General features: G+C 39.6%; 1 protein-coding gene across 1 annotated transcript; it reads right to left on the bottom strand.

Moving 5' to 3' along the window:
• Nucleotides 1-1,422: 1,422 nt before the first annotated feature.
• wnt9a (wingless-type MMTV integration site family, member 9A) lies at nt 1,423-24,772 on the bottom strand (the record flags this gene model as incomplete). Its single annotated transcript, XM_079451636.1, is given in 6 exon segments — nt 1,423-1,911; nt 5,150-5,412; nt 6,693-6,952; nt 24,568-24,716; nt 24,720-24,746; nt 24,749-24,772. Coding segments are annotated over 6 exon segments (1,212 nt in total).
• Between the last annotated feature and the right edge of the window lie 2,385 nt (nt 24,773-27,157).

Below are 27,157 nucleotides of genomic sequence, written 5' to 3'. Positions count from 1 at the left end.
TGAAACAGAACCTCTAACATACACGCATCAATGTTTGTCCAATTGGTTCTTCATTAAAAACTTCTATTGATCAACAATGTGACAACAGAGAACCACAGTCAAGCTGTAAACGTTGACCACCATTCCCTCCTGAAATCGAACAGGTGCTAGAATTGTCCGCCGTCATTTCCCAACTTCCAACCAGAATCAGTTTAGTTCTGACATTAAGTTTCTTCATCCTAAAATTGAAAGGTATAAAGGAGAAAATTTTAGCTTTTCCCAATGCAGACTCATGTGTGGCTCACATTTGCTGACGTGATTACTTTAACCTCGATGTAATCTGTCTGTAAAACTCAGAACGTGCTGCAGCGCACTGAATCAGCATCGCATGAACAGCCCTGCTGCAACACTTACAGCAGTGAATCAGCAGCTTTTAATGAGAATGGACAGATCTGTTGTCAGGTGGAAGCCTAAGTCAAGGAGACAATTACTCCTGCTTGTGAAATCTCTGATTTCTTTACCATCCAATTGTGCATAGTGGTTTCACTTGTTCCCTGAACAGCCATCTGTAGAGTTCATTTAAGGCCTAAATAAATCTTTAAAAGGACTGGCAAAGGTTTTCACTGTCAAGAAAAGAAAAGAGGACAAGCAAATAATTGTGTTCCTTTGCGAAGGAATAGTCCTTAAAATGTTCCATAAATTATATCCACAGAAAGACCCAAATCAAAAGTATTGCTTTCCGAAGGGCCTTGTCGAAGAGAAGTAAAACGCAAAGTCGACGCGAGCACACAAACAATAAAACATTCGTGTGGTTAGTGGTTATTTAACATAGTCAGATAAGTGGCGTATATAAAAGAATTATAATGCAATTTTGTCTATGTACATATGCATACACACACTTTTGTGTGGGTGTTGAATACATGTGCATGTAGAATAAATCTGACACCATCGCTCGAATCTCCAGATGAATTCTGTTGGAAATAACTCATACTCTTACACACACGGCTTGAAACCTTTTCAAATTATTATTCAGAGACTGTCAAACCGTTGGACAAACAATTGTCTGCCCACGACTGGATTTCACCCCTGATTGATATCTTGGCAGGCTTAGAGTTACTCAGAGTAAAGTGTTTCGTCTAGTTCCAAGGTGTCTCTCAAAGCTGTGGACTTCCCTCCGGCTACGTATATTCTACAGCCTTCACACTACTCCAAATGCGTTAAAAAACGCCTTTCAACAGCTCTCAAAAAAGTGCTTTCATCTTATTTAACTAGCTTTATTCATTTGAGATCTTTCTCCAAACAAACCAGGACTGAATCCCTCAATCCAAGCTTGTCACTTCTCCCATTTTCCTTTCTCCTGGCTCTCGCTCATCTCTCTTGATTGGTCTCAGGACAGAGTTCAGGACAGGTCAGAGATATTCTGCACGGTTGTCATGCTTTTTTTTACCCTTTACAGGTATAAACCTCTTCTCTTTGAGTGCACTGTTTGCATTCGACGTAGCAGCACCAGCGTACTTGGCACTGGCACGGTCTTGTCACCACTCTGCTCTGAGTGTTGTGGCCCCTGCCACAGCAGATGGCCTCGCAGTTCTTATCCTTGTAGCACTTGCGTGCCGACGTGCCCGCTGAATACTTGCTGGGCCTGCAAAAGCTTGGCGAGTCCTCAATGTGAAGGAGATCGGTGGTCCGGGGAATGGGGTCCGGCCGCGGGCCAGGTAGGGGCTGCTGCCCCTGTGATCGGCTCTGTGAGATTTCTGCCTCCCCGGTGGCGTCGTTGGTGGAGCTGGCCACTTTGACGGAAGTCTCGTAGCGTTGCTTGAGTTGCTTGCCGATCTCATGGAAGGGCGCCAGCTGCCTCCAGCAGGTCTGCACCGTGCACGAGCCTGACACTCCGTGACATTTGCAGGTGGTCTCCACTCCTGCCTTGATCACCTGGGCGGGGCAAACGTTAAGAGCGGTGAGACACAACGCATCAAAGGCCTTACACTCGAGAATTTTACCAAATGTCAACAATCATGTCTTCAATTATCCCAACAGACACAGCATAGAGCTCAGCTGTGCCAGATCAAAGACACAGCGAGTGCCGTGTTTACTAAACCCTTATGTTGAATCTCGTATAGTGAAGGTCCGTTAAAAGTTATTTACCAAACAAGTACTTCAAAAGCACATTGAGGCCATAAGTTTGATGCGCCCTTATATTTTGATTGCGTTACCCTCCTCGACCAAAGAGGGAATAACTACATAATAGAGGCCATTGATGGGTAGGGTATTATCCTCATTCTTAACTAATAGCCATAATTATGGTTTCATCAAACACGCTTGTCAAAAAAAAGCCCCGCTTTGAAATATTTCAATTTTCTGTGTACAATTTTGGAAGAGCTGGAGAAAGATATTATGATGGCCATGGCAACTTAAAGTTGATTTAAGACGTAAAGTAGAGGTTTCTGTCTTTTGATGGGTTTACAACAGTTCACCCAAATATGAAAATTCTGTCTTCATTTACCCACCCTACAAATCTGTATGCATTTCTTTGTTCTGATGAACACAGAGAAAGACATTTGGAAGGAGGCTTGTAACCAAAACGTTATAGGCCACTATTGACTACCATAGTAGGGAAAATTGCCTTATTCTAACTTGCTCTTGAGCCAAAGATACTGCGCTGTCCCACTCGAGTGCAGAGTAACGGTAATAAAGATCTGCTCATGTGTGAGGCAGCATGTCAAGAAGACAAGGCAGTAAATGGATGGGGGGAGAACTAATGGCAAGCTCACACTACGTGATTTTTGGCTGGATTTTGCTCTCCCGGACAGATTTCTAAGATACGTGACAAAACCTTCAGATCGGGACCAATTCTGTGTTCATTTCGGTCGCTAAAGGTTAAGGTGTACAACATGATCCAGACCTGTCTCGAGCTATCCCAGACACCACGATATTTTCAAACCTGTTTAATATTATCACCAAGTGATCTCGTTGTGTGATACACTGCGGAACTAATCCAGCCAATCACATTGCAGACGTTTTGCATCAAATTATTGCGTGGAGGAATTAAAAACTGATGGCATGTATTCATTAACATTACAGAGTGTGTTTAACGGCTAGTATAACATACACAAAGCTATTTTAAACTATCATAAAGCAACTAATCTGTATAATGGAATATAAAAAACGCTTCAGTATTTCACGCACCATTGCCACCATCAAACTAGAAGTATTCAAGATAGTGATGGGTCATGCATGAACGATTCGAATCTTTAACATGACTCAGGAGTAACAAGTGTCTCAGAGAGTGATTTGTTTATTTTGTGTTGACCGTGCATTTGCAACATTGTACCATAAACAATAATGATAAAAAGATCCTTTAATTCTTTTATACCGGAAAGAGAAATGATAAGTCATCGGGTATGAGTCCATTCGTTCTTTTATACCGGAAAGAGAAATGATTAGTTTGTCTCTCGAGTCGTTGGGTCCGAGCCCTTTCTTTCTTTCGTCAAATAGCTCCGCAGGCAAACCTGCCGCCAGTCTTTAACGTTACATGACTCCCGGATCATCAGTCAAATGCATGTTATAATATTAATAATTATGGTGTAATTTGGATATTAACATGCAACATTGATTTAACTCTGCTCAGATGAATGAAATGACTTGAAAAAAGATTAGTTAATTTTGCTGAACAAGATTCAAACCGAATAGTTCAAGATGTGGGAGGTGTTTTCACTGTTGATCCTTGACAAAAGTCTTGTTGTTAGTGCACCTTTTCTGTGTTGTGTTGATTAGTGTGCGTGCTGCTATAACAAGAAGATGAAGGATGACAAGAAACCTTGTTGTGTAGTGTAAGGCGCCATAGCATTTCAAGTAGTCTCACAGTCCCGTAGTGTCAGCTCGACTTAACGTGAGGTGAGAGAACTGCGTCATCATGCTGTACTCGTGTTTACTCTCTGAACTTACTGTATTATTACAACTGTTTATATTCATATATTTAATGTTTCTGTTGTCAGACATGAAGTAATAATTACAGACAAATGTTTATGTAAATAATTCCAATCAGTAACAATGACAGGTACTTGTAAATGCTATTTTGAACTCCCTCGCAAGTAAGCTGCGGTTTGGTCATAATGTGAGTCTACGCTGATCGCGTGCGCATTTGCCAAAAAGGAGCAGGCATTTGTAAGGAAGCCAATGAATGGAAATCATGTTGTTCGCGTTTCTGATACATTGGATAGGACACAATGAAAAGATAAAGAATTCATTTTAAATGCATTGTGGGTCATACAAATTACAGCTGTTAAAGAGCATTACCATCTATAATATTGGACCTTCTCAGGATTTCTCTCAGGAAAGTGAACTTTATGATAAACATACAGAAGTAGCTGTCTGGACAGTTTCTGTTGAATAAGTGGTGGATTTGTTCAAAAGAAACTGCAAATCCACCACATTGGAAGCAGAGGAAAATGCGAAACGTCAGCTTTAAAGCACAAGGGATGCCGAGGCTAGCACATTCCAAGTTTGTTCTCCATATGGGATTTGACCCCAAAGCCTGTACACCTCCTTACATGTGCAGATGGACAAAAATTTATAACACAGCACTGTAAATCTCTTATCACAGGCAAAATGACCCAAGGACGACTACTTCAGATGGACAGAGCACAACAGACAAGTCTATGCTGGGATGTAATTTATATGCATACTAAAACTAAAATGAACAATATGAGACAGATCCGTTGGTGCCAGACCTGTAGTTTACTTTGGCTCTGTTATGGGTCTTTTTTCTCTTCTTTCTTTTTGTTTTTACTCTTACAAGGGCCTCAACGTTAACTCGCCTCGTTCTTTTTGCAAAAACAATGAACGGCTTGCGTTTGGGACAAATCTGCTGCTCTTTAGCCTGAAAGGGAAACCAAACATTGATTAATGGGCACTAATCATAAATTACCGAATTAAAAAGCCAATTTAAGTGATTGAAACTGTCTTTTGCAGACTATTTAAGAGACCTAAAGGAAATTTATGGAGCTGGTTGTTTGTCCACCGCTGCAAAACAGAGCAGGGAAAGAAAGAAAGAATGAAAGAAAGAAAAAAAAAGTAAGAAAGAAAAAAAAGAAACGTAGCCCTCGAAATTCAGCACATTCTGGCTAAACAAAGCATTATGACCCCCCAAAACATTATGATAGCAACCTACCTTCATTCCTACATTGCTGTTGTGCATATCTATCCGGGCACGGAGATCCTTGTTGGACCTCTTACCCAGGAAGTCTTTGACAAATTTGTTGCTGTACTTGAGGTTGTCTCCACAGCCACCCCACTGCCAGGCTTTGCGGTTCTCCAGATCTGGAGCCTCGTCACAGGTGCAGCGCTCCATCCGGCCAGCGCTGCAGGCTTTAGCCATTGCATGGGTAAGGCCAGCTGAGGAGATGGCGAAGAGGAACGCTGTCTCCTTAAAGCCTGTGAGAAACATGGACATTACCATGAAACCAACATTCCTCACTTGAAATCCAGTGATGTTTTGTTTGATTTTAAGGATTGAATTTCGCCTACAGGAACTCCAGTAACAACACTGAACCCTCCTTGTATTTGCCTCTGGGTGCAAAGAGAGGTTTTCAACTCCCTCAGATGAAGGAACACCAAGTTGTGAGTAGTACATATACTCATTAGTTTAAATTTAGTACAGAGACTGTAAATTGTGTTTTTAAACATTTTTGTATTCAGTAATCATAAAACTTAGATACGGTGAGAAATTTAAGTTTCTAAATTTAAAGTCAGTCAGATGCCAGATTTTGAGAAACAAAGATTTGTGCTAGATTTAAGAAGTAACAAGTGCAGGAGTATACTGCTTGAGCACTTCCCCTTAGGAACAGTGCGGAATGATCCATTCTACATTGACAAACAGTACTGCTATTACATTAATTAATCACAGATTTACATACAGTATCATAAAAAATTACAATTCCTATTTTTTCATGAAATATTCCAGCATTTATTGTAAATAGCTTATCAGTGTGTGTCATTCTCTTTTTAAATTTCATGTGCTCTCATAATGTTCAGTGAAAATCTGAAAATGCACTTCACGATCTAGTGGCTATCCACCTCAGATGACGACAGTTAGACGGCTTGGGCGGAGCTTCCATTAACTCCTCTCCTTCAACTGTCAGTCTGCTTTCAGTTCCATTTAAAAATGCAACAGCTGTTTTTATACATCTACGGTAATCTATTTTCATTGAATGAAACATGCCACAGCCACTATTTTACTCATTCGAGATTCTTTTTCACTCTGACATTCTGATTCACATTCTGCGTCAGAAAGAATGCGGAAGTAAATATGAATCGCAGCTTGCGGTTCAAGGGGACTTTAAGGGAGTTTTAAGATGTTTGGCCAACTAAAAACCAGACACCAAAACTCAACTTCAGTTGCGCCACAATAATGTGATTATTTCAATATACCTATGGGACAGGGTTTTTTTTACATTAAAGGTGATGTATGTAATTTCTGTGCAAATAGTGTCACCAGACACTGGTTAAAACTATTGCTATTGGTTGGTGCCAATGTTTCTGATATTATCTGGCCATGATGCTCAAACATTGCTCAACCAATGCTGAAACATCATTAAACATTGTGATAGCACCAATAAGCAAAGACCCAAGCTGAGACATGTGAGACTGATTAAACAATAGAAACTAATCACATCACCTTTACATTATATAAGGGCATCATGCACACTACTTACCCCTCTTTAAAATGTGACTCCTATAACGGCCCTCTAAAGTACAGTTCCACCTCTCAAAGCGAAACTGGTACTGGCACTCTAATGCACTCATACTGATTGCTTCAATCAGAGTCTCGGCCACACCGGGGTCCCGTCTGCACATTCTGCGTTGCTTTTTCTCTAGCTTGAGTCGGTCACAGAGCTTGTAGTGCGCCTTGCCCGTCCTCTCGTCTGGTTGTGAGTTCAGGGGCAGAATGGACAGGGGTTCATCACCTGTCAGCCTACAAGAAAGAACAAGGACACAAATGCAATCATTGTTACTGAGAATATTTAAAAAAGACAATCCGTTGCAGGTCTAGAAGCATATCCATTCCAGCACTTTAAGCTTTTAGGCGAGGTGCTGGTTTTGCAGCATTTTCGTCTTGCTATCAATACAAGTTGACACAATGCTGAAAAGGAACGAAATCTTGATTTCAAGACTGTGTTGTTTATTACAAAAATTCAACCATCTGTGATCTGATAAAATGTACACAGCAAAAAAATGAAATGGGTAACGAAATTCATTGTGCTTCATGTTGTATTCCCTAAAACCTCACTTCGGTTGACCAGGAGCTTGAAATGTTTAAAGTGGCACCTGTTCAGACAGCTATATACAAAACTGATTGGGTGGGATTTCATATCACAACTAACTCTTCAAAAATAAGTTGGTTTTAATACTGATAACAGTATTAGGAATTGATAAGGCTTTTGTGCACTTGTGAGGCCCTGTATATTCAATATACAGTAGGTGTGTGTAAATATCATGTGAAACCTTCACAGTCCCGACAAACAAGAGCTGCTTTCGATTTCCTGCTTTGAAATCACATAATTGAATAAATGAAAGCACACCGCACCTCAGATGACATTTCACAGTATGAACGCAGAAAGTAAAACGAATGGCGGTGCTTCAGGCACAAATGCTTTCTTCAAAATATTAAATTGCTTTAATGAATGGTTATGAGGTTAATGTTCCCAAACGCATCCTGGAACACAGAGGTCTAGTGCAAAAGTTAATGTTCGTATGACCCCTTCGCAAGAATCTGCTGCCCAACTTTTCACATACTTTTGCTGGGATTGGAAGGCAGCATATGACAAACCAGTTACTCTTTTGTCCGTTTATTTTAGAGCCTGCAAACACAAAACACACTGCCTGGGTCTGCCACATAGCTGGCGTACATCTAACCAGCATTCTGTGGGTTGTGATGAGGAGGGACGAGTGTTACATTCATAGCATGTACAGAGGACGGGACTGTCAGCTAATGACCATATTGGTCACACCAATTGACAGGATTGGCAGGGTAGTAGCTCATTATGGGTAATTTCTGGGTTCCTTTTACACGTCCAATGAGAGGCAAAGGAATAAATGGATTTATAAAACTCACAAACTCACAGATCCTACACCGCGTGTGTTATTACAGCAAAGTTTGTGCCTTTAAATCTGCCACTTTTGTCTTCGAATATAGGTGCTGGATATTATTAACTACAACCTCGGGGTTTCCCAGACAACATATATCAACAGAGCAGCAGATGTCGACATTAATGACAGCTCTAGAGGTTTCCAGAAGTATTCTGCACTGATCACTGTAATATAATTTTACCATACCGAGAGTATTTGGCACTGGATGTTGAATCTTGTCACGCTGCTACATTTCCAAACGTTCATGCAATATATCCAGAGGTTGAAAAAGAGCCACCTCATAAGGAAATCATGACACATGAAAATCTGATGTTTATTCAGTTGCTCGTGCAAAAACATAAAGGGGTCCACTTGTGCTTTGCCTCAGTTCTCCCTGTGAGATCTGCTTGACAAAATAGGGGATTTCTGGAAAAGGAGAAGGTTCGGGTTTTATTCCTGCTAATGAATTCTTCGAGTGAATCAGTTCTTTAGAATGACCCCAAGGTTCCCAACAGGTCAGAAGGAACGGTCATTGTAGCTTACTAACACAGCACACTTATGTGGTCACATTCCACCGGACAAGTCACCCAATATAACTTAAACATTTTAATTGCTAAAGTTAATTGTTACTTCAGAGGCACATGCCTAAACGCTGTCATTCTTCGTCATCTCCTGAAAAACCAAAGGGTTCTGGTTGTTTGAATAATTTGTTGTCAAGAGGCCATACGTGCATAATCCAATTACGACATTAGACACGCGTGTGGCTACACTGTGATCCTGTGATATCTTGGCACGCAGAAAGACCTTTCTCAAAATGTACCACAGTCTGGGGTTCTCTGGAAATGGCAAAAGGAATGCACAATTCCTCAGTGAAGTTTATCTTTCCATTCTACCTACATCTGTATTTTACTTCCAATTTATTTTACAAGTTATGGATACAACCAGGGGTGATTCTAAGATTTCAGTCTTGGAGTGGGAAGGGTGCACAGACCACAAATATGACCTAATGTGACTCAGAGGAATATTTCTTACCTTAACAAATGAAAATCACATTCGTTTGGCTGTATATAAATTATTAGGTAGTATATAATAGTTTTGTGCTTTTCAAGTCATAATATCATAATATGGTCATGAAAATACAGCTTTTATTATAATAATGTTGAAAATCCTTAATCTCTATTGGTAAAGACTGTTTAAAAATAATTATTAATATATTTAATATAAGTATTAAAAAGTATCCTTCTATATCGTTGCTGTTCTACTGACACGGTTCTCCATATTTCAAGATTTTTTTGCCATAAATCATTGTTATTAATCACCCTATATGTTTGTCATTGGGTTCTGCAAATATTTTACCAGCAAAAAAGTATTTAAAAGTGTTTGTCAACTTCGACAACAAAGATTCTAATCTTTTAAAACGTACAGGGTTTTTGCATTTCCTGAAAATCAGCAAATTTGGACATCCGAGGATTCGGAAGGACAGCAATGATATGGATATTTCTAAGAGATCTTGATTCATTCCTCACTGAATGTCTCCATATTTAGCATTGCAATGCCTTTATCGAAAAAGAGTCTGTGACTACAACACTCCATTTGTATTTCTTACTTCTCTCATATTTCTCATATTTCTCTGCAAACGTGAAGACAGATCACATAACAGATTTAAAGGGATAATTCGCCCTGAAATCACAATTCTGCTTATGGATACAGCGCTGAGTGAAAATAAAACCTGAGTGAAGCTAACGAGTGTTCCGACACTTTCTTGACTAAATAAAACCGGATGACGCAAATGGCTAAAAATACCGTCAGCAAGTTTCATTCCATGTTCTAAATGGGAATTCTGAAGACATAACATAGATTTAAACAGGTGGCTGTGAATGTCTGCGAGACATTTCCCCGGGGAGCCCCCACAAGGCATGAGTTCATGCGACTAGTCAGCATGTTTAAAAGAACAAAAGCAAAATCTTTGTAAGCCGATGCTATGTGTAAAGAATCTGTTTGCTGCAGTAATTTGACATCTATTGACAAACTGTGAAACAGAAACTAGGCAAGCAAAGACTTGTAGGAACGTCTTTACAACGCCCATGTCTAGAGCTTATTTTATTTTGAGAGTTTAATCCTCTGCAACACAGCCGTGTTTAACAACACAAATTCAGTTAATAAGGAATTTTGCTTAAACAACCGTAGATTAAATACATGATTGAAACGTCATGCAACCACAAGTCACATTCTGGAATTGACCTAAACATAAAAACAACACAACAACAGAGACACAAAGTTAACAAGATATTTTTCAACTGTATATCCTGAACACTCTACACCTCCTAGAAGAAAGGAATGAAATGCATTGTACACACCTGCACATTAAAATGCAAATTGCAATCACCGCATTCCAAAGTGTGTCAAAACGGCATTCGTGCAACCCTAGCACAAATTTTACCCTAAACAATCCACTAGGAGCAAATATTACTGTAAACTGTCTTATTCTACTATGTTCAATTAACTAACAAAGAATTAAGTATGTTTCTGAACAAAACATTTTGCCAAGTTGTCTTGTTTCTCGCTTCCAAACCCTTAGCAAAAAATAAACAGCATTCACTCCTCGATCCCTAAAACCCTCAAGAATCATTATCAGCCTATAACATCCAGACCAGAGACATGTTGGGCTGTAAAAACTTGAGGCACCAAAGACAAACACACAGGTCTCACAGAAACAAAAGAAATTTCATGCCATGCCTCTGAGAAGACTTTGAGACGCGCTTCTATCTGCTACACAAAAGCTACTATGGAATTGGAGAGCTGCCAGAGACATTGAGCTCCACTAATCCCTGGGCTACTGGTGATGGCTTACAGCCCAGTATTTTAGCCTTTTACCCAGAGTGCTCGAGGCCAAGCCTGAATGTGTGAGAATGGAGAGCAGTCAGAAATTCTGGCTTTTGAGAGGTGAAGTCACCACGGCATGTGTGAGCTTATGTGAGCCCTTTTTCCCAAACTGTATAGATTTGACAGACAACCCTATCACTTAAGAGTGTATACATCAATGGAGACAAGCAATAAGTCTTCCAGTCACGTTTCTTTATCTGGAAACACCTTTTTTCACAAAAAGAAAAAAATCCCTGCTATCTTGTCTGTTTTATAAACATCACTACATTGACCCAGCCCAGGTTTACTTGTGCACTGTTGAACGCGATTACATTTGTAAAGCCATTTTGCATCTTCATATGATGTATTTCCAGAATGGGAAAATTTACAATGGGATGTTTTATTCATCAGAAATGAACTGGATAGGAAATAATTAGATTTTATTCCAAAATGTGAACTGATGGATTGGGCATAGTAAAGGCACTTTCACACCAAACATGAGAACTATAAAGATAAACTGCCCAAAAGTGCACAAACCAACAGATTATAACATTATCCTGTTAAGTTTTATTGGATTTTGATCAGTTGTTAATGTTTCATCATTGATCAGCAATACAATGAAGTTAAACAAAATGTATTAAAAGTCCAGTGTATGAAATTTAGTTTCATCTAGCGATGAGCTTGCGAATTGCAACCAACGGCTCACTGCCCCCTCCCTTTGAAGCACTACATCAACTGAGACAGTACAAACATGTCGTCAGGTTGTCACTTCTTTGCCAAAGGAGATAACGTATTAACAAAACGTGCTTAGTAGAGCAATTTGTCCGTTTAGGGCTACTGTACTGTATGTAGATAGAAATAGCTCATTCTAACATAACGCTTTATTCTGTAAGGTCTTTATACACCTCTGAAGAGCGATATGCATATTATATTGCATTTCTGTCTATAGATCCTCCAAAAAATTACACATTAAACCATTAAGTCAAATCCCTAAAGTCCATCATTGCTGTCAAAGCTGATTTCACTCAACATTACTTGTGCTCAGGGGTTGCATTAGGGACTTGTCATCAGAATAGGTGAAGTATATCTAAGAGCTGAGGCACTGAAAGATGAGCTGGCAGTACATTTTTAGTATGACAACAATAGGAAGGCTCTCATGTTCTTTCAAATCAGCAGTGCTCAATACCGCTATCGGTGATATACCTTTGCTCGCAGTTGAGTTCCAACACAACATTGATTGATTGGTGTTGGAACTGAACACTGCAGGAAAGTAAGGTTGTGTCCAGAGAGTTAACCTTGTTCTGCAAAACTCGATTCGACAATGCCAAGGTAAGGATTACAGGTGGATTTTAGATAAATAAACACTATATATATATATATATATATATAACTGAACAAACTATATGACCCTGCAACACAAAACCAGCCATAGGTAGCCATATTTGTAGCAATAACCAACAATACACTGTGTGGGTCAAAATTATTGATTTTTCTTTTATACCCAAATCATTAGGATATTAGGTAAAGATCATGTTCCATGAAGATATTTTCTAAATTTCCTACCGCAAATGTGTCAAAACGTTATTCTTGTGACTTTGTGAGTAGATTTAGCAAAATCAACAAACAAAAATGGCCAGAAGCACAGCTACAATCTTCGCTCACTGCTGCCTGCTCTTTAGGAACCACCCACTCAAGTTTGGTATCTATGTAAAGCTTAGAATTTCAGCTTTCGGGTTCATCTCCTCTCCGCAATGTCATTACAGCGGTAAGCCAGCAGAGAGCATTAAAAAAACGTATTTCTTCTTAGCGACGGCCTGCTATAGCGCCTCTGATGGACAACTTTAAAGGTGAATTTCACAATATTTTCATTTTTTTGCACCCTCAGATTCCCGGTTTTCAAATAGTTGTACCTCGGCTAAATATTGATCAATCAAAACAACACATACATCAATGGAAAGCTTATTTGTTTAGCTTTCATATGATAAATCTTAATTTAATAAATTTACCCTTATCACTGGTTTTGTGGTCCAGGGTCATACATGTCAAAGACAGATTTCATTTAAAAGTAAGTATTAGGATGTCATACAGTGTCCTACAGACTTAGATATACTTAAGGATGTCATACAGTGTCCTCTAGACTTAAATTGCCAATTAACCTGATATATAAACAATTCTGGTTTTCCTACTCTTTCATCCTGGACGCATACAGTATAACTATCATACAGTATAATATCTATTATACTATAACAATATAACCATTTATAGAATCAAAACTATTTTAATTGTCTGGTTTTTATGGGAAGACAAGGACAAGCCTTGCTCTTTGTGAACAGTCACAAATCTCATTTCTGACCAGAAGACCCTGGCAAATCCCACAAATCCCACCTTAAAAGATCTCAACAACATCTCAAACTGTGCTCGGGTTTTTCCAAAATAACAAAGTCTATAGTCTTTGATAAATGAGAAACTGTCAAGCAGTGCATTTCACCTCATGAGCAAACAAAGAACAAAAACACGTTTTATCTGTATATATTTGTTATTCTACCAGTCCGGCATCATTCACAGTTTTTGTTTCAGGTGTTCACATGCAGCAGGAGATTTTTACAGTATTGTTGTGTAATCTGTTGGGTTGTGTGGTTCCTACCACGTTTTCCATCACACTTTCTTTGCAAGTATCCTCACAAGAGTCTTTATACAGCGCTCTAACTCTGCGCTCTGGTGCTTGTTTGCCCCTTTTTTATTACTGTCAGCACTTCATATTACCCGTGACATTACCATCATATGCATTTTCCGTGGTGAGGGCTGAACTAAAATGGTCCATTACACACTCTGGAGGTTCCCGCCAGGTTCCTTATAGTTGTTGTTTATTCAAAAGTCTGTTGTCTGTCCCTGCCTGCAGCTTATATGGGTAGCTTAGTTTTGGCCTCATGGTAAATTGCTAATTACTTTTGAAATGTCATTAGAGCATATGATGTTATAGATGAGCAACCACACTAGACTGAATATGAAAGCCAAAAACACATAAATGTACTTCTTTTTGATGATGAACTTGTGACAAATGTGTCACATTCACAGGCTCAAGGTCATGACCTTTCTGTCAAACGATTTTTTACATGCACCGTGACGGCAAGTGTTGCATTCAAGAACTGAAATTGTTTGGCTCGTGAACAATATGAAGTCAGAAGAGGAGAGATCACTTGGAAAAATAATGATCCTGTAGAAGAGGAAAGGTCAGAGGATAACATTTAAACCTGATGTTGCTCTCAGTTTGGGAGAGAGATTATAGAAAGCAGATGTGAAGAGATACAGGATCACGAATCACACTCCAATACTCCCACTTTTACACAACATCATCTACAGCACTAGACACTTAAAGTTAGGGGTTGCACGCTATACATTCACAATGATTTTGTAGGCGATATAGATGAAAGCAACATCATGATGAATTTATCGTCTTTTCTTGGCCATAACGTTGATTATTTCTTGTAATAAGTGACTGAAAGGTCCAGTGTATGACATTTAGTGGCTCCTCTCCCTTCCCGTCCGTACAGCAGTTTGTTTGTTTACTGTAGAAACAACGCTGTGAATTTACAGTATATGAATAGATGGATTAAATTAGACATTTTAAAGCAAAAACATACAGATAAATGAAGATCTAAAATAAAAAGTGATATATATTGAATATCATCAAATGGGTTTTTTCCTTTTAAATATATAATCTATACCTACATAAATTGTTCATTGTTAAATATTTATTTATTTTTGTGAGGCTTTTGTAAAGGCTAAACAATGGCACACAATACTGTACATCACTGCTCCGGTCACATCACAAAAACAAGCAATTCTCTGTAAGCGACACATACACGTGCTGAGCTAAAGTATCGAACGCGGTTAACACTTCTGAACCCAGACTAAGTGATGTCGCATCCAATACATTTGGGCTTGCTGGTTGTGTGGTCTGTCGGCTGGCAGGTCAGGGTCCCCAACAGGGCAATTACTCCAAACGCATGCCAATCATTCCCCCCAGCTGTTGACCCCAAACAAAGCCTTTTCTCAGACAAAAACCCCCAGCTGTCTACCGAAGTAACCCAAAACAAAGACAGATGTGGGGGAACGTGTGAGTTACTCGCGCCGGCCAAACAAAAACCATTGAGGAGCCTATTCGTGTTTCTGTCTTGGCTTGGAATGCACCTCTTCAATTCTCTGGACAAAAACATGGCAATCGAAGTCAATTCGCAGCAGATGTATCAGCAACACGGATTTAACAATGATAGTTCCAAGATGCTTCACTGACATTTCGCACACCAGAATGAATTTGACCCACGTATGTTAAAGATATTGTTAAAGATAGCAAGCTAATCTTGAACGTTCAAGGCCTGCACAGTGTCAGCCTAACATACGGGCTGCTCTGACCCTGACCCGAGCATACCGCTCCTCTAACTGCTCAGTTTAAAACATTCCCTTCAAGGGGCAGAACTCCTTGGGGGGAACACCTCCATTAGAGCAGAAAAAACCTGTTTCCGAAAGAACACTTCTTCTTCCATGGATCTGGATGAACTTCAGGAGTCCCCTCTAAGGTTTGGCGGTCCTGGCCCAGCTGCAATGCAGGAGCGGTAAACCCAGCTAAGCATCACTGGCAGGCTGTTTTACATATTTCCGCCTCCATCGCCAAATAATCCTAATGGCGCCCTTCATAATAATCACGAGCTAATGTTTACCTGTGGGTCGGGTGCGGTTAGAATGGCAGGTTAGTGATTACAGCTTATAGAGTTAAGACTTGCTGGATGTATTTATTTGTTTACGAGTTTGCGAATTGACAGTGGTTGTGAAGGAGCCACTATTAAACGGGTAATTGTGTGAGCGTAACTTATTAGGTCAAGAGAGCGGTGACCACTTTATGTGTCTATATAGCAAAATGCCAAACGTAAATTGTAATTTATTTTTGGGCCATTTAGGAGAGCATTTATCTACTTTATGTGCTGCAGTTATAAAATTTGTGAAACTCAAAGTCTTTGGTCACCCAAAAGTTCCCACAAGTATCTCCTAATGCCTTCACTTCAGTAAAACTACAACAATGAAACTGTCAAAGAATATGCCGTAGAATGGATAGTAAATATTCTGTCATCATTTATTCACCTTCATTTCATTTAAAACTTGAAACTCTTTCATCTGTGTAAAACAAACTAAGATTTTTTGAGAAAGGCATCAGTGGTTGTGTGTCCAGACAAAGGAAGTCTATGAAGGTCAGTGTTGTTTGGTTACTGTATGGCAACATTCTGCAAAACCATCAGTTTAACCAACATTTTTCTGTCTCTGGAGGTCTAAAACACATGGAAAACTGATTATGGGTTAAAATAAGTCAACTTTAAAATACTTTAAGATCAGCTAGACACATCTGAGAAAGCTTTAGTACCACCAAATCACTCATGACCTCCATCCATTCAACTTTCGCAAACATGCCTGACACAAATGTAACAAAAATAGACATTGAATGAAATCCCAGAAATGATTCTTTTCAAATCTGTCATGACATGGCAATGCAACATTGTTCCATATGCTGAATACTGGCAAATGACGGACAGTATCCACCCTGCACACAGTTTTGCAAACCCCCTACAGTTTTGCCCAAACCTCTAAAACAATCTGCGAGTTCACCAGCAAACGGTCTGTCTGCCTCAAATGAACAAAGCACTCCCAAATAGCAAGATGATGACGGATTGTCTGCCATTGACAAACTCTTACACAGCTCGGAAGGGAAGAATCACATGACGGCAACGGTTGAGTGACACACACAGGATGTGAACGAGTTGCTGTGACCTATAGAGTCACGATGGACTGTGGCTCTGTCTAATGGGACGTGTTCTCTGGATAACATCAGTCAACTGGCTCAGTGACAGGGAGGTTGAGAAATATCACGTTGAAAATTGACTGGTCCGTTCACGTCCTGTCCAGGCAAACCTGGACTGAGAAACTGAAGTCACACAGGACAGATAAAATCAATCGGCTACAGATAGACATTCCAGAATGTAAAAAAAACATTTCACAGTTAAAAGCGTCATTCATGCCAGATGTATTGATCATTCACTTGGCACTAATATTTTGTTTGGCAAGGTCACATGGGACTCTGCCTAAAATCATTAACAGAGTAGGTGAGCCATATGTCTGTCTGCAGTACCCAGTCCACTAAAGCTGTTACCACATGTAATATCCAGAGAAACAGTTAATGAACAACACCCATTAGGTCCTAAAAGGAAACAGTATTGTTATACTCATAAATACATTTTAAATCAACTTGTAAATCAATATGTTACTGGCCCACAGATGATATACTGGTCCTATTTTCTATGGCACAAATGGCTCAAATGAGGTAATCTGTGTGTAGTATTTAGAGTGGGCTTTGTCTAAATCATTAACCATAACTATAATCAAAAGTAAAGGGCTTCTTCACACAAAGACAATAACTATAACGTTAAATACAGCTATCTAAGCGTCCACAGCAATGGACGATACCAATAATGTTAGGTTAATTCGATAAGCTCGCACACTGTTGTGGTGCAGTCATGTAGATGGATGTAGATGACCTGCCATTGCCGTTCCCAAAGAAACAAAAAGAAGAACAGTCACTTTTGGCTACATGAAATTAAGTAACATGAAATTGGTTACAATTAGGGAATGGAAAATCAGAAAGAGTTAAAGAACATTCCGGTACTGCTTCAGCACCAGAGAACTGTATGGAAGTATGTTTTATAGTTCATGTTAGAAGTATAGCAGTACTTTGCTATTGTACTGCATTTCGAATGATTTTTAGAAGCTTTACATTTATTGTCAATAGTGTCAACACCCCTGAAGACTGAACACTGATGCTTGGCTGATGCTCACAATAATATAGTTGACACAAAACTGCATGAGTTATATATGGCTAAAATTTTAAACATTAACTAAAAAACCCTGAAAAAAGGAAACTTCAAGTGTTAATGTATTTTCATTGTAATCATAAGAAGCAACTGAGATACAAGACATCTCGCACTGTATGTCACTTTTTGCTCGTGGACCGGTTTTATAATACCTCAGAAAGAAATAGCATAACTATGTAGTGCGAGTAGTTCTCATAGAGGACACACACTCATAGAGGTTGGTGCGTACAGTACCGTCTGTGTGTGGTTAGCGTTAATAAGAGGTTTAACCGCAGGGCTCGGTGTGGGTCAGCTGCTCAGGGATGGTGACTGTGTGACTGGCACAGCGTGGGTGCACCATGGAAATCCACATGACTCTACCTATCGACCTCACACCATGGCACTGAGAACCCCAGCAGCCAGTGACAGGTACGAGAGCCGTGTGCTCAACTCTCCTCCAGGCTGCAAGTCAAAGCCCTTATGAAAAACATGCAAACATAGACCTTAATGATGTGTTTGTCCTGACCATACAGGCATAAAAATGGGCCGGAGAAGATGGAAGTTCTCTAACACGTTTTGATTGCAGGGGTCAGTAACATAGCATTTATGGTTTGCATGCTAGCAGCATGACAACATAATGACATAGCATCCATGAGTCTGATTCTATGGGTATGCTGATACATCGATCGTTTTCATCTCAATTTTGGCAACTCACAAGAAAATAAATTGAAAGGCAACGCGCCTTTACGCAATTTCAAAAGACAAGCAGCTACGTCAGGCAGTTGGTGCTGAAGGAAATAACAATTTTCCTGCAGGTTCATATGTTCTTTCACAGCACTATAAGGCGATTTGTTGAATCTCATATGTGCTTTTCAGTCCTTGAAAGGAAAATAAAGCTAGTAAAGCAGTCACAAACTTTACAAAGGACAAAAGCTGAATGAATGGATATTAACAAGAAAACAAAACATTGCTCCATTTTTCATAAAAGCAAGGTAAGTTACCTAAAAATGTATTTAACTGAAACACAAAATGACACACTGACCAAACATCAGCCTCTAAGAACAGTCAAATCTTTGCTGTGCCTTAAAGTTTGTTTAAAAAAAGAGCAGCTGTTTGGTGGCCACATTATTTTCTCACAACAACCGTTGAGCACTCACCCAGTTCAGTTTTAAAGACTGGTGAGTGAGTAGATCAATGCACGTAATCCACCCAAATCAAAACCAGGCATTGAGACATTCAATTCTTCAAGCATTAATAATAACAAGATTTTCAGACAAAAGGGTCCACATCTTTGTTACAGAAACTTTTTGCTGCATGACTGATGACAGACACCTCTCAAAGTACGGCAGGATCTGTGTGTGTGCTTGTGTATTAATGTATGCAGTCCAGACCTCACATCTTCAATTAATTTCTAAAAATGGGGGAATTAACTCATATCAAAAGTCCTGAGAGGGAACCTTGTTTCTAAAACATTGGTTATTTGTCTTACAGGCTACAATATGTCATATAAATAAAGGCCAGTAATAATATACAACATGTATGATGAGTTTGTAAATACTCTATTTGCATACACGTGCAGTGAGTGAAAGTACCTGTTTATCCCAGGGATGCAGATGGGCACTAAATGCGTTAATGCACTATCATTTAAACGCGCACTTGCTTTCGTGGTATCAGATGCAACGGTCTTGTACTCCGAGTGAGTTTGCTTTAAACTGTGCACTTCATTGTAGGTTTTCACCTCAAGCAAAGTGGGGCGAGCATTATCCATTCATGTTTTGGAAGTCCAGCTCTGCGTCACGCTCTCGAGCTGGTATGCGGGGATTGACCGCTGTTTTTGAGGTCATGAGCGGCATCGGGCCATTTTCTGTAATGAAGTACTGTCATTGATTTTGAACGCGAATAGAGGCTCGCTTACACAACACAACAGAACAGACGCGACGTGAAGTTATTTGTGTGTTAAAATAACATCTTTAAAACGTCCACAACCTTTAACATCGTCACGCAGCAGTTCAAGCTTATGCGAGAAAATGTAAAGTGCATTGAAACGAATGCATTCTATTAAAGTCCTGCTAGGTTTGCTGTTTCTGTAATAAGGGCTACTGTTTGAGATTTGTTATGCTTCAACGCACATGAACAACTCCCAGTCCATGTAATAAATGCACATGCATGGTTCATAGCTCAGGGTACAGTCGTCTTGTGCTTTTTCTGTCATCTAATCTTGGCTGTAGCCACTGATAATTTGGTACCACAGTCCACCCAAAGCCCTTTGTAGAGGAAAACAGCCTGTGGTGGGAAACGGAAAGCACAGAACATGGTAATGCCACTAATTAAGATCATCTCATCAATCCTTGACCACCAAAAAACATCCAGATTCCATATTGGCTTTCCGGTTTGCCTGGTTCCATCTGCGTTGCCCATCAGGGCTTTCCCAACAACGACCTGCATATCTATGAAACGCACAGCTGATTGGGTCGTTCTAGAAGCAGAGCCGCCTTGTCTTAAAAAATCCAGGCATACCTCCAAACTGTGGTTAAAGCCATGCTACCAGAATATTGAGCCCTCTGGATGCTAGTGTGCCAAACACATTTAAAGACATTCCCCAGAGCAATAATACCATATAATCAGGACGGGGTTGGGATGAGTCCTGCGGGAGAAATCATTCTTACAGCTTGTCGAGAAAGCCATTGAGGAAAAACAATCCGGTTCAAATGAAGAGCCGTAGATCTCGTTTTTTTTAAGCGGTAACTTAAAATCTTAGTAAAGCCATAGGCATGTCCATAATCTTAAAGCTTCACATAAAAATAAAATAACTTACTCACCATCACGTCATTCAAAACCCGACCTTCTTCTGCGGAACATAAAAGGAGATCATTTAATGAATATCCAGATGAGAGATTCAATACAATGGCAGTAAAAAACAACAGTATGGGATGCTTTTTTACCAAAACTAATCACAGCACTTATGTGGATGTAGTCATAAGGTGCTGCCATTGTATTGAATTCACCCAGCTGGATATCTCTCTATAGAAGAAAGTCATAGGCTTAAATGGACATTATAGTGAGTACACGATGAACTGCTCAACTAATCCTTTACGTGTGTTTACAGAAGAAAGGCTAAGCTGTCAAATTTTTTGTTTACTGTTATCCATTTACAAATGACTTTAGTGTCCTTCATGAAATGTTAACTTGCATTTATAGTTTAATGTCCAGAATGATGCGGTGTGGACGCACTGAGCCGCTGACGAAAGGGGTGGAATGCTGAAATGGATGGAAATCTTCAGTAGACACTGCTATTCTCTGACACTGAAAGGCGATCCACCACAGCTCAGACAGCAGCTCTCATCAACATTCCCAAGCATAAGTCTAGTCCAGAGATTAAATCTGAACGTCCCCAACAGCAATCTGCTTCTGTACAGGGGTTTTCCTGCAATCTGCAGCCAAAAATGCTGCCAGATCAAACAAAGACCACAACTACCTTTGAATAAAACTGCTGCTCTTTTATCTTCACCACACTGCTTTCTGATCTGTTTTTGCCACTAAATTCCCACTGTCCTAAGGTTTCATAAAACAGCAAAGTCTGATTGACCAGCAGAAAATTTTGAAGTAGTGTCTACACCCCCTGGTGGAGGCATTGGGCACTGCAGCAATGAAAATCAGGGAAGGTGATCAGTGACTTGCATTTTGTGTAAAAACCCAGGGAAGTGGTCTCATTTTTATAACAGCTTAAACACATTAATGCAAATATGTATGTACAATGTTTTACCCAACAGTTTCTATACTATGGCGGTTTTAGGAGGGGTTGACACACCTGTTTTGTTGAACTTTATCTTTACAATATAAGCTGCTTGTGTTAGAGACACTGCTAAGCCATCATTTACTGGCAACATGTCTGACACTTTAATCTTATTAACTGAAAGATGAATTCAACAGTCCCTTGTTAACAGATGTTTGTAAATATAAATCATATAGGAAAGAAGCCAACAAGGTGTGAGACAAAAACGGCAAAACATTTTTCTTTTCACTTACAAATGAAACATTGCAGAAAGGATTTACAGTTATACTGAGAAGTTATGTGGAAATAACCAAAATCTCTCACAAAATTCATAAATCTCTACTCCATTTTCTAATTCAGGTCTACTCTTAGGGGAGTAATGCAGAGCAGATCCCCAGGTTTGACCCCAGGCTGGCCTCCACAGGAGATCTGCATGAACTTGTCAGAGCCAGGCACAAAAGAATCTCATTCCGTGGATATTCGGGACTTATTTTCCCCATGTTTTCCCAGCATGTTCCTTCTTCCCCTTCAGGCTGTTTGAGGTAAGCCGAACACCTAGTCAAGAAACGTGCAACCCCCGCATTTATTCCCCGGAACATTTCAGTGGTCCACCAACACTTTTCTCCGCCCATCCTGCAGCTCAGTTGTTGGTTCAATTACCATATATTTACTAATAACAAATGTAAACCTTCAATGCACTCCTGGGAAAAATGCACTAATGTCGATTTAAACCAAATGAACATGGGACACCTGCCACAATGGGCTGGAGGCGACAGGGTGGTAAAATATGAGGGCTTGCATTCTTGTGGCCAGGATGACAGAGGCTCAGCTAAGCAAGGAATCCCACCCAACCCTCAGAGACGTGGGCAAACGGAGACTGTGTTTAGGTTTCACATATGCTCCAGCACACTGGGGAAATTGAGTATGCAACATTGACCCTCTATTTTAAGTAAATCAGTACCCAGAGGATGCGGCATGAGCCTCATGGAAGGTATTTATTTGCACATGCAAGTTTGACAACATGTCAGAGGGCAACGGTTTCATATTGTCTCTGGTTGGTATGATTTGTGATTGTGTCTGACCAGGTATGAACCGTGACTCATATTTTCCATGTCCACATCGAAACACGCTATCCCCCCAGAACAAGCACTTCACCTTCACAATTAAAGAGCTGACCACCTCATTGACTAAAGATCAACAGACATGTTCAAGCTATCTGGAAAATGACAACTCAGATTAGCTTGACAAAATGAACGCTCATTGTGAGAGATAAGAAAAACCACACATGATGCCAAAATGAAATATATCACTAATGAGTTTCCTATAGTTTATTTCATGACCCGATAACATGGAAGTACAAGCAATTTCCGTCGGAAAAGACAGAGTGCTGAAACTGGCAAACATTGCATACTTGAAACAATAGCTAGTTGCTGTAACGTAAGAATGACAAATTGAATGTAAAAACTATCAAGACATTAATTACGCGCAGTCTCTAGACGCAGTAAATTTACTCATGATCACACATTGCAGTTGATCTTTTTCCACTGAATGTGCCAGACACAAAAGGAAAACTATTCTTAAGAGGCTATTGCATCTGATAGCGATCTTTGAGATCAAATATCGGAGACTATAAATCTTCATAAAACGTGTTCTCCCACCCATGACAATGCAGGCCAGCATTTCTGAAATTTATTGACTTCCTAAGAGGGGGGTAAAAGAAAAAGTGTAAGCCCTAATCTACAAGCACCCAGGCCCAACAAACCGGTTTACTGCTTCATAATGTTCAATGGGGCCTTAGGGAGCCACTCCTACCTTGTCCCTTGATTTGCCTTAACAATATCCTCTCCTTACAGAACCTTTCTAGATATAATCTTCAATCAAAGCTTATCACCAGACAAAATAAATAATGTTACAGTGTCATGAAGTATGTTTTGTACCTTAAATCAATGAACGGGAATATCTAATGTCTACCCGTGCACTTATTGTGTCCAAGAATGATATGTATTTGCTCATATATGCCACTTATACGTTTGCAAGTTTACAAAGCTCAGTCTGCTTGTTGAAACAAGTGACAATGTGTTGTCACTTGTTTATTATGATAATGTTAAGGTGAAGGTTAACAGGCGCAAAATGGCAAAATATCAACGCGTCACTGAGGAATGAAATCCCAAGGCGTTCCCGCGGTATCACATCTCTAGTGTCCACAATTACCTCAATTAAAATGATGAGAGTGTTTACAGGGGGAGTCAGGGAAACTGTAAATTCAACACACATTCTTGAAGACGCGCTTATTAACCTAGGCAGAGAGCGCGAGCGAAGCCAAAACGAGTGTTTATGCTGGATGAAGAAATATTATCTGCGATCTGAACCAGGTTAGAGATCTTCGCGGATTTATTGTAACCAGCTGTTGAGAGCGGCTCATGTTTATTCCCAATCCTGTACGAGCGTACTGTATATAAAAGGCCGGCGTGTGTCATTCAAAACACACGGTTATGCGTGAGATAATTGTAACATTTCTTATTTATAAAAATATGCAAATATCCCGACATCAACATCTCCGTATTTTTAATGACCCAATGCTCACCTGTTCGCGCTAAATGCGCTTACTTTTCAACGTTATGCATTTTTAGTGAAGAACAGGTAAAGAAAAAGCAGGTGGCACCTTTGTCTAAGTTACTTAACCAAAGATCATTAATAGCCTAGTGCGACCATCACTCACATTAGCGCCGGATCGCAACTCCACAGGTTGTTACAGAGAGGCGTACTGTAGCGCCTACAGGTTACGTGAGGTTCCGCGTACATTTAATATTATTAATCCGCCGATTTTTTTATTTATGATATAAACACATTTAACCATTCACCTCACTCTTTGTCTCACACAAAAAAAACGATTCATCATGAAAGTCCCATATAGAGAACTGTTCTTCTACATACCCAAAGTAAGCAGTGCTTGGTCCAGGCAAGCAGATTAGATGCACTATTATAGTGAATGATAACCATCCCAGGAGTAGGTGTCCATCCAGCATTTTGTAGCGGCTCTGGGGCAGCTCATTTCGTTCGTCCTGAGTTGGTTTGTAAAATCCCTAGTTGTGAAAACGGCACTTCTTATACACCCCGAGGATTTCTGTGCCCCTCCCATTGACTTAGAGAAGGAGAGTGAGTGAGAGCGAGAGAGAGAGAGAGACTGCCAACTGACTGAGCAGCTGGATTTTTAAAAGCTTGACTGCTTAATTATTTACGTTTGCTAAAATAGGCAGGCAAGGAATTATTATGTCATATATGAATACAGCAATATATAACTTAAAGATTCCCAAGAGGCTTAATACATTGCACTCATTAACATCACACTGTGCCTTTTTATGTAGCCTGCCAGTGAATAGTTTGAATTTGTTATGAATGTATAATAGTCAGGCTCATGTTGATAAACAAAAACAAGTGGCAATATAATTTACATTTTTATGTGGACGAGTTGGAATATAGGAAGGAAATAGAGTCTGCGCGGGAACTAGTGGTGTAGACTTTCTCTTAATTATGAATATAATTAAATCATGAAAACACGGTAATTTGTTTGAACAAATAAAGAGCAATTGTTTATTTCTAGCATTATAAAATAAGATTAAAAAAATAGTTTTACCCTGAATGTTAATAGCTGTTCTATCATTTCACTACACAACGATTAGTCAGGCTTTCATTAACCAGCATCACATATTATTTTAATATTGTATACGACAATGCAAAGCATTTCCCGAAGAAAATGGTTTTGTCTGTGCAAAATTTGCTGACACAATGTTAAGCTGTTGATTATTTATTGGCCCACCTTCAAGTTTCAATAACAGTGTCTATGGGGATTTTGCCCAGTTCATCTTCCACCAAGTGAAACTTATTGTGTGATGCAGTACTAATGCATCTCTCTCCCATCTTTCCTCTTTGAGGTATCACTTGTAGCACAAACCGTGATATTCTGCACCAAAAACCATCACCCCACAGAATAAGCAATAGGAATGGTGCCTGTCTCAGCAAGCATCATCTATTTGACTACAGAAATTGAAATATTGAACCATCCGCAACACTCACCCCAAAATCCTCAATCGCATCTGGGTAATGGCAATAATAATCCTATTCAAATCCACTCTGATGGGACTCAAACCAACAAGCACGATAAAAGCCACAGCCTTTAGCATCTGTCGCCATGCAGAGCACCTCTCAAGATCGGGGACTGAGGTTACGCACTGCACTACTTTTTCTTTACTAGCTGGCTTTCATTACACATGTTTGTACAGCATATGCATATTTTTCCCATTATTCATGTTCTTTCCGGTTAACGATTGCCTAGTAGGGTGAAAGATCGACTCATTTCTTTCTTACCTTTCTGAGAGGTCATAGTGACAGTTAAGGGTGAGTGAACAATTACAGGCCATTATTTTCTTCAATCGTTATATGTCGCAAGATATGTGAAACATTTTAATTAGCAACCAAATGGATTTATCAGAAGTCATGATGAGAGATTTGTTTTGGCAAGAACAGAGAAACTGTCTATTCTTGTCTGTATATTTTTTTTTTATGAAAAAAGAAGACTACAGTACATAGAAGAGCTAATCTCTGCATTCCAGGAGATGGCAGTTATAGGCACAAGGAATTATACAGTACGTAATTAGCATAATGTAGGCATACATGTATACAGCAACAGAAATAACCCCAAACTCACAAGTCAAGCACAAATCACAACATCGTTGTTATCCGCTACTTACACATCTTTGTTTTGGCAGCAAATGGTTAGAGAGATTGGGATCTTGGGCCAGTTCCAGCTCACTCTCGGGTACACCTGGAAGGAGCCTATGCCAGGATCAGGGATGAAGTCTATTCATTCCCTCCAGAACGTCGCAACAATATGGACCTTTTCATCGCAAGGATCACAGTAGCAACAACAGGTGGGCTAATGAAAGCCTTTGCCAAGTTTCTGTTTGCTAAGCAACCTGTTCTGTTCCAAGGTAAAACTGCATTACGGAGGGTCTACCTGAGCAGCCGTGAAGCGATGACGTTTGCTTTGTTGACACCAGGTGATGAAGTAAAGAGAAGGATTTAAGGCCATTGGTTTTCATGATTCCATGATTTTTTCAAGTTTGAAGGCCTTAAAGTCAATATGAAATCTGGCTGTGTTTGTTTTCTTAATGCACATTCCTGGTCTTATTGTGCACAATTCATCTGTGAACATTACTGCAAATACAGAAAATGTTTATAGTCTTGCTCCATCTCTGAAACAACTTTCCGGCTGTCTTATCAACCCGTCAACTCCAACCACCTGCTATTTAATAGCAATGCTCATAATAAATCGGTAATGCTTTAGATTACGGCCCGCAATGTACCGCATAATTAAACAGAATTTACAGCTTAACTAATTGTAACAATAATATACCTCTACGGTACATATTTGTAAATAAGGGGAAAAGTATATGCAAAGTTTGGGGAATGTGAAAAAAATTATACTGTAAGTATTTTAAAACTAAGGGGGAACTATTTATTATAA

Source organism: Barbatula barbatula (assembly GCF_947034865.1).
Source record: "Barbatula barbatula genome assembly, chromosome: 3".
NCBI classification, from domain to species: domain Eukaryota; kingdom Metazoa; phylum Chordata; class Actinopteri; order Cypriniformes; family Nemacheilidae; genus Barbatula; species Barbatula barbatula.
The sequence above is the reverse complement of the archived record's forward strand: the minus strand, read 5'-3'. Positions and strand labels throughout refer to the sequence as shown.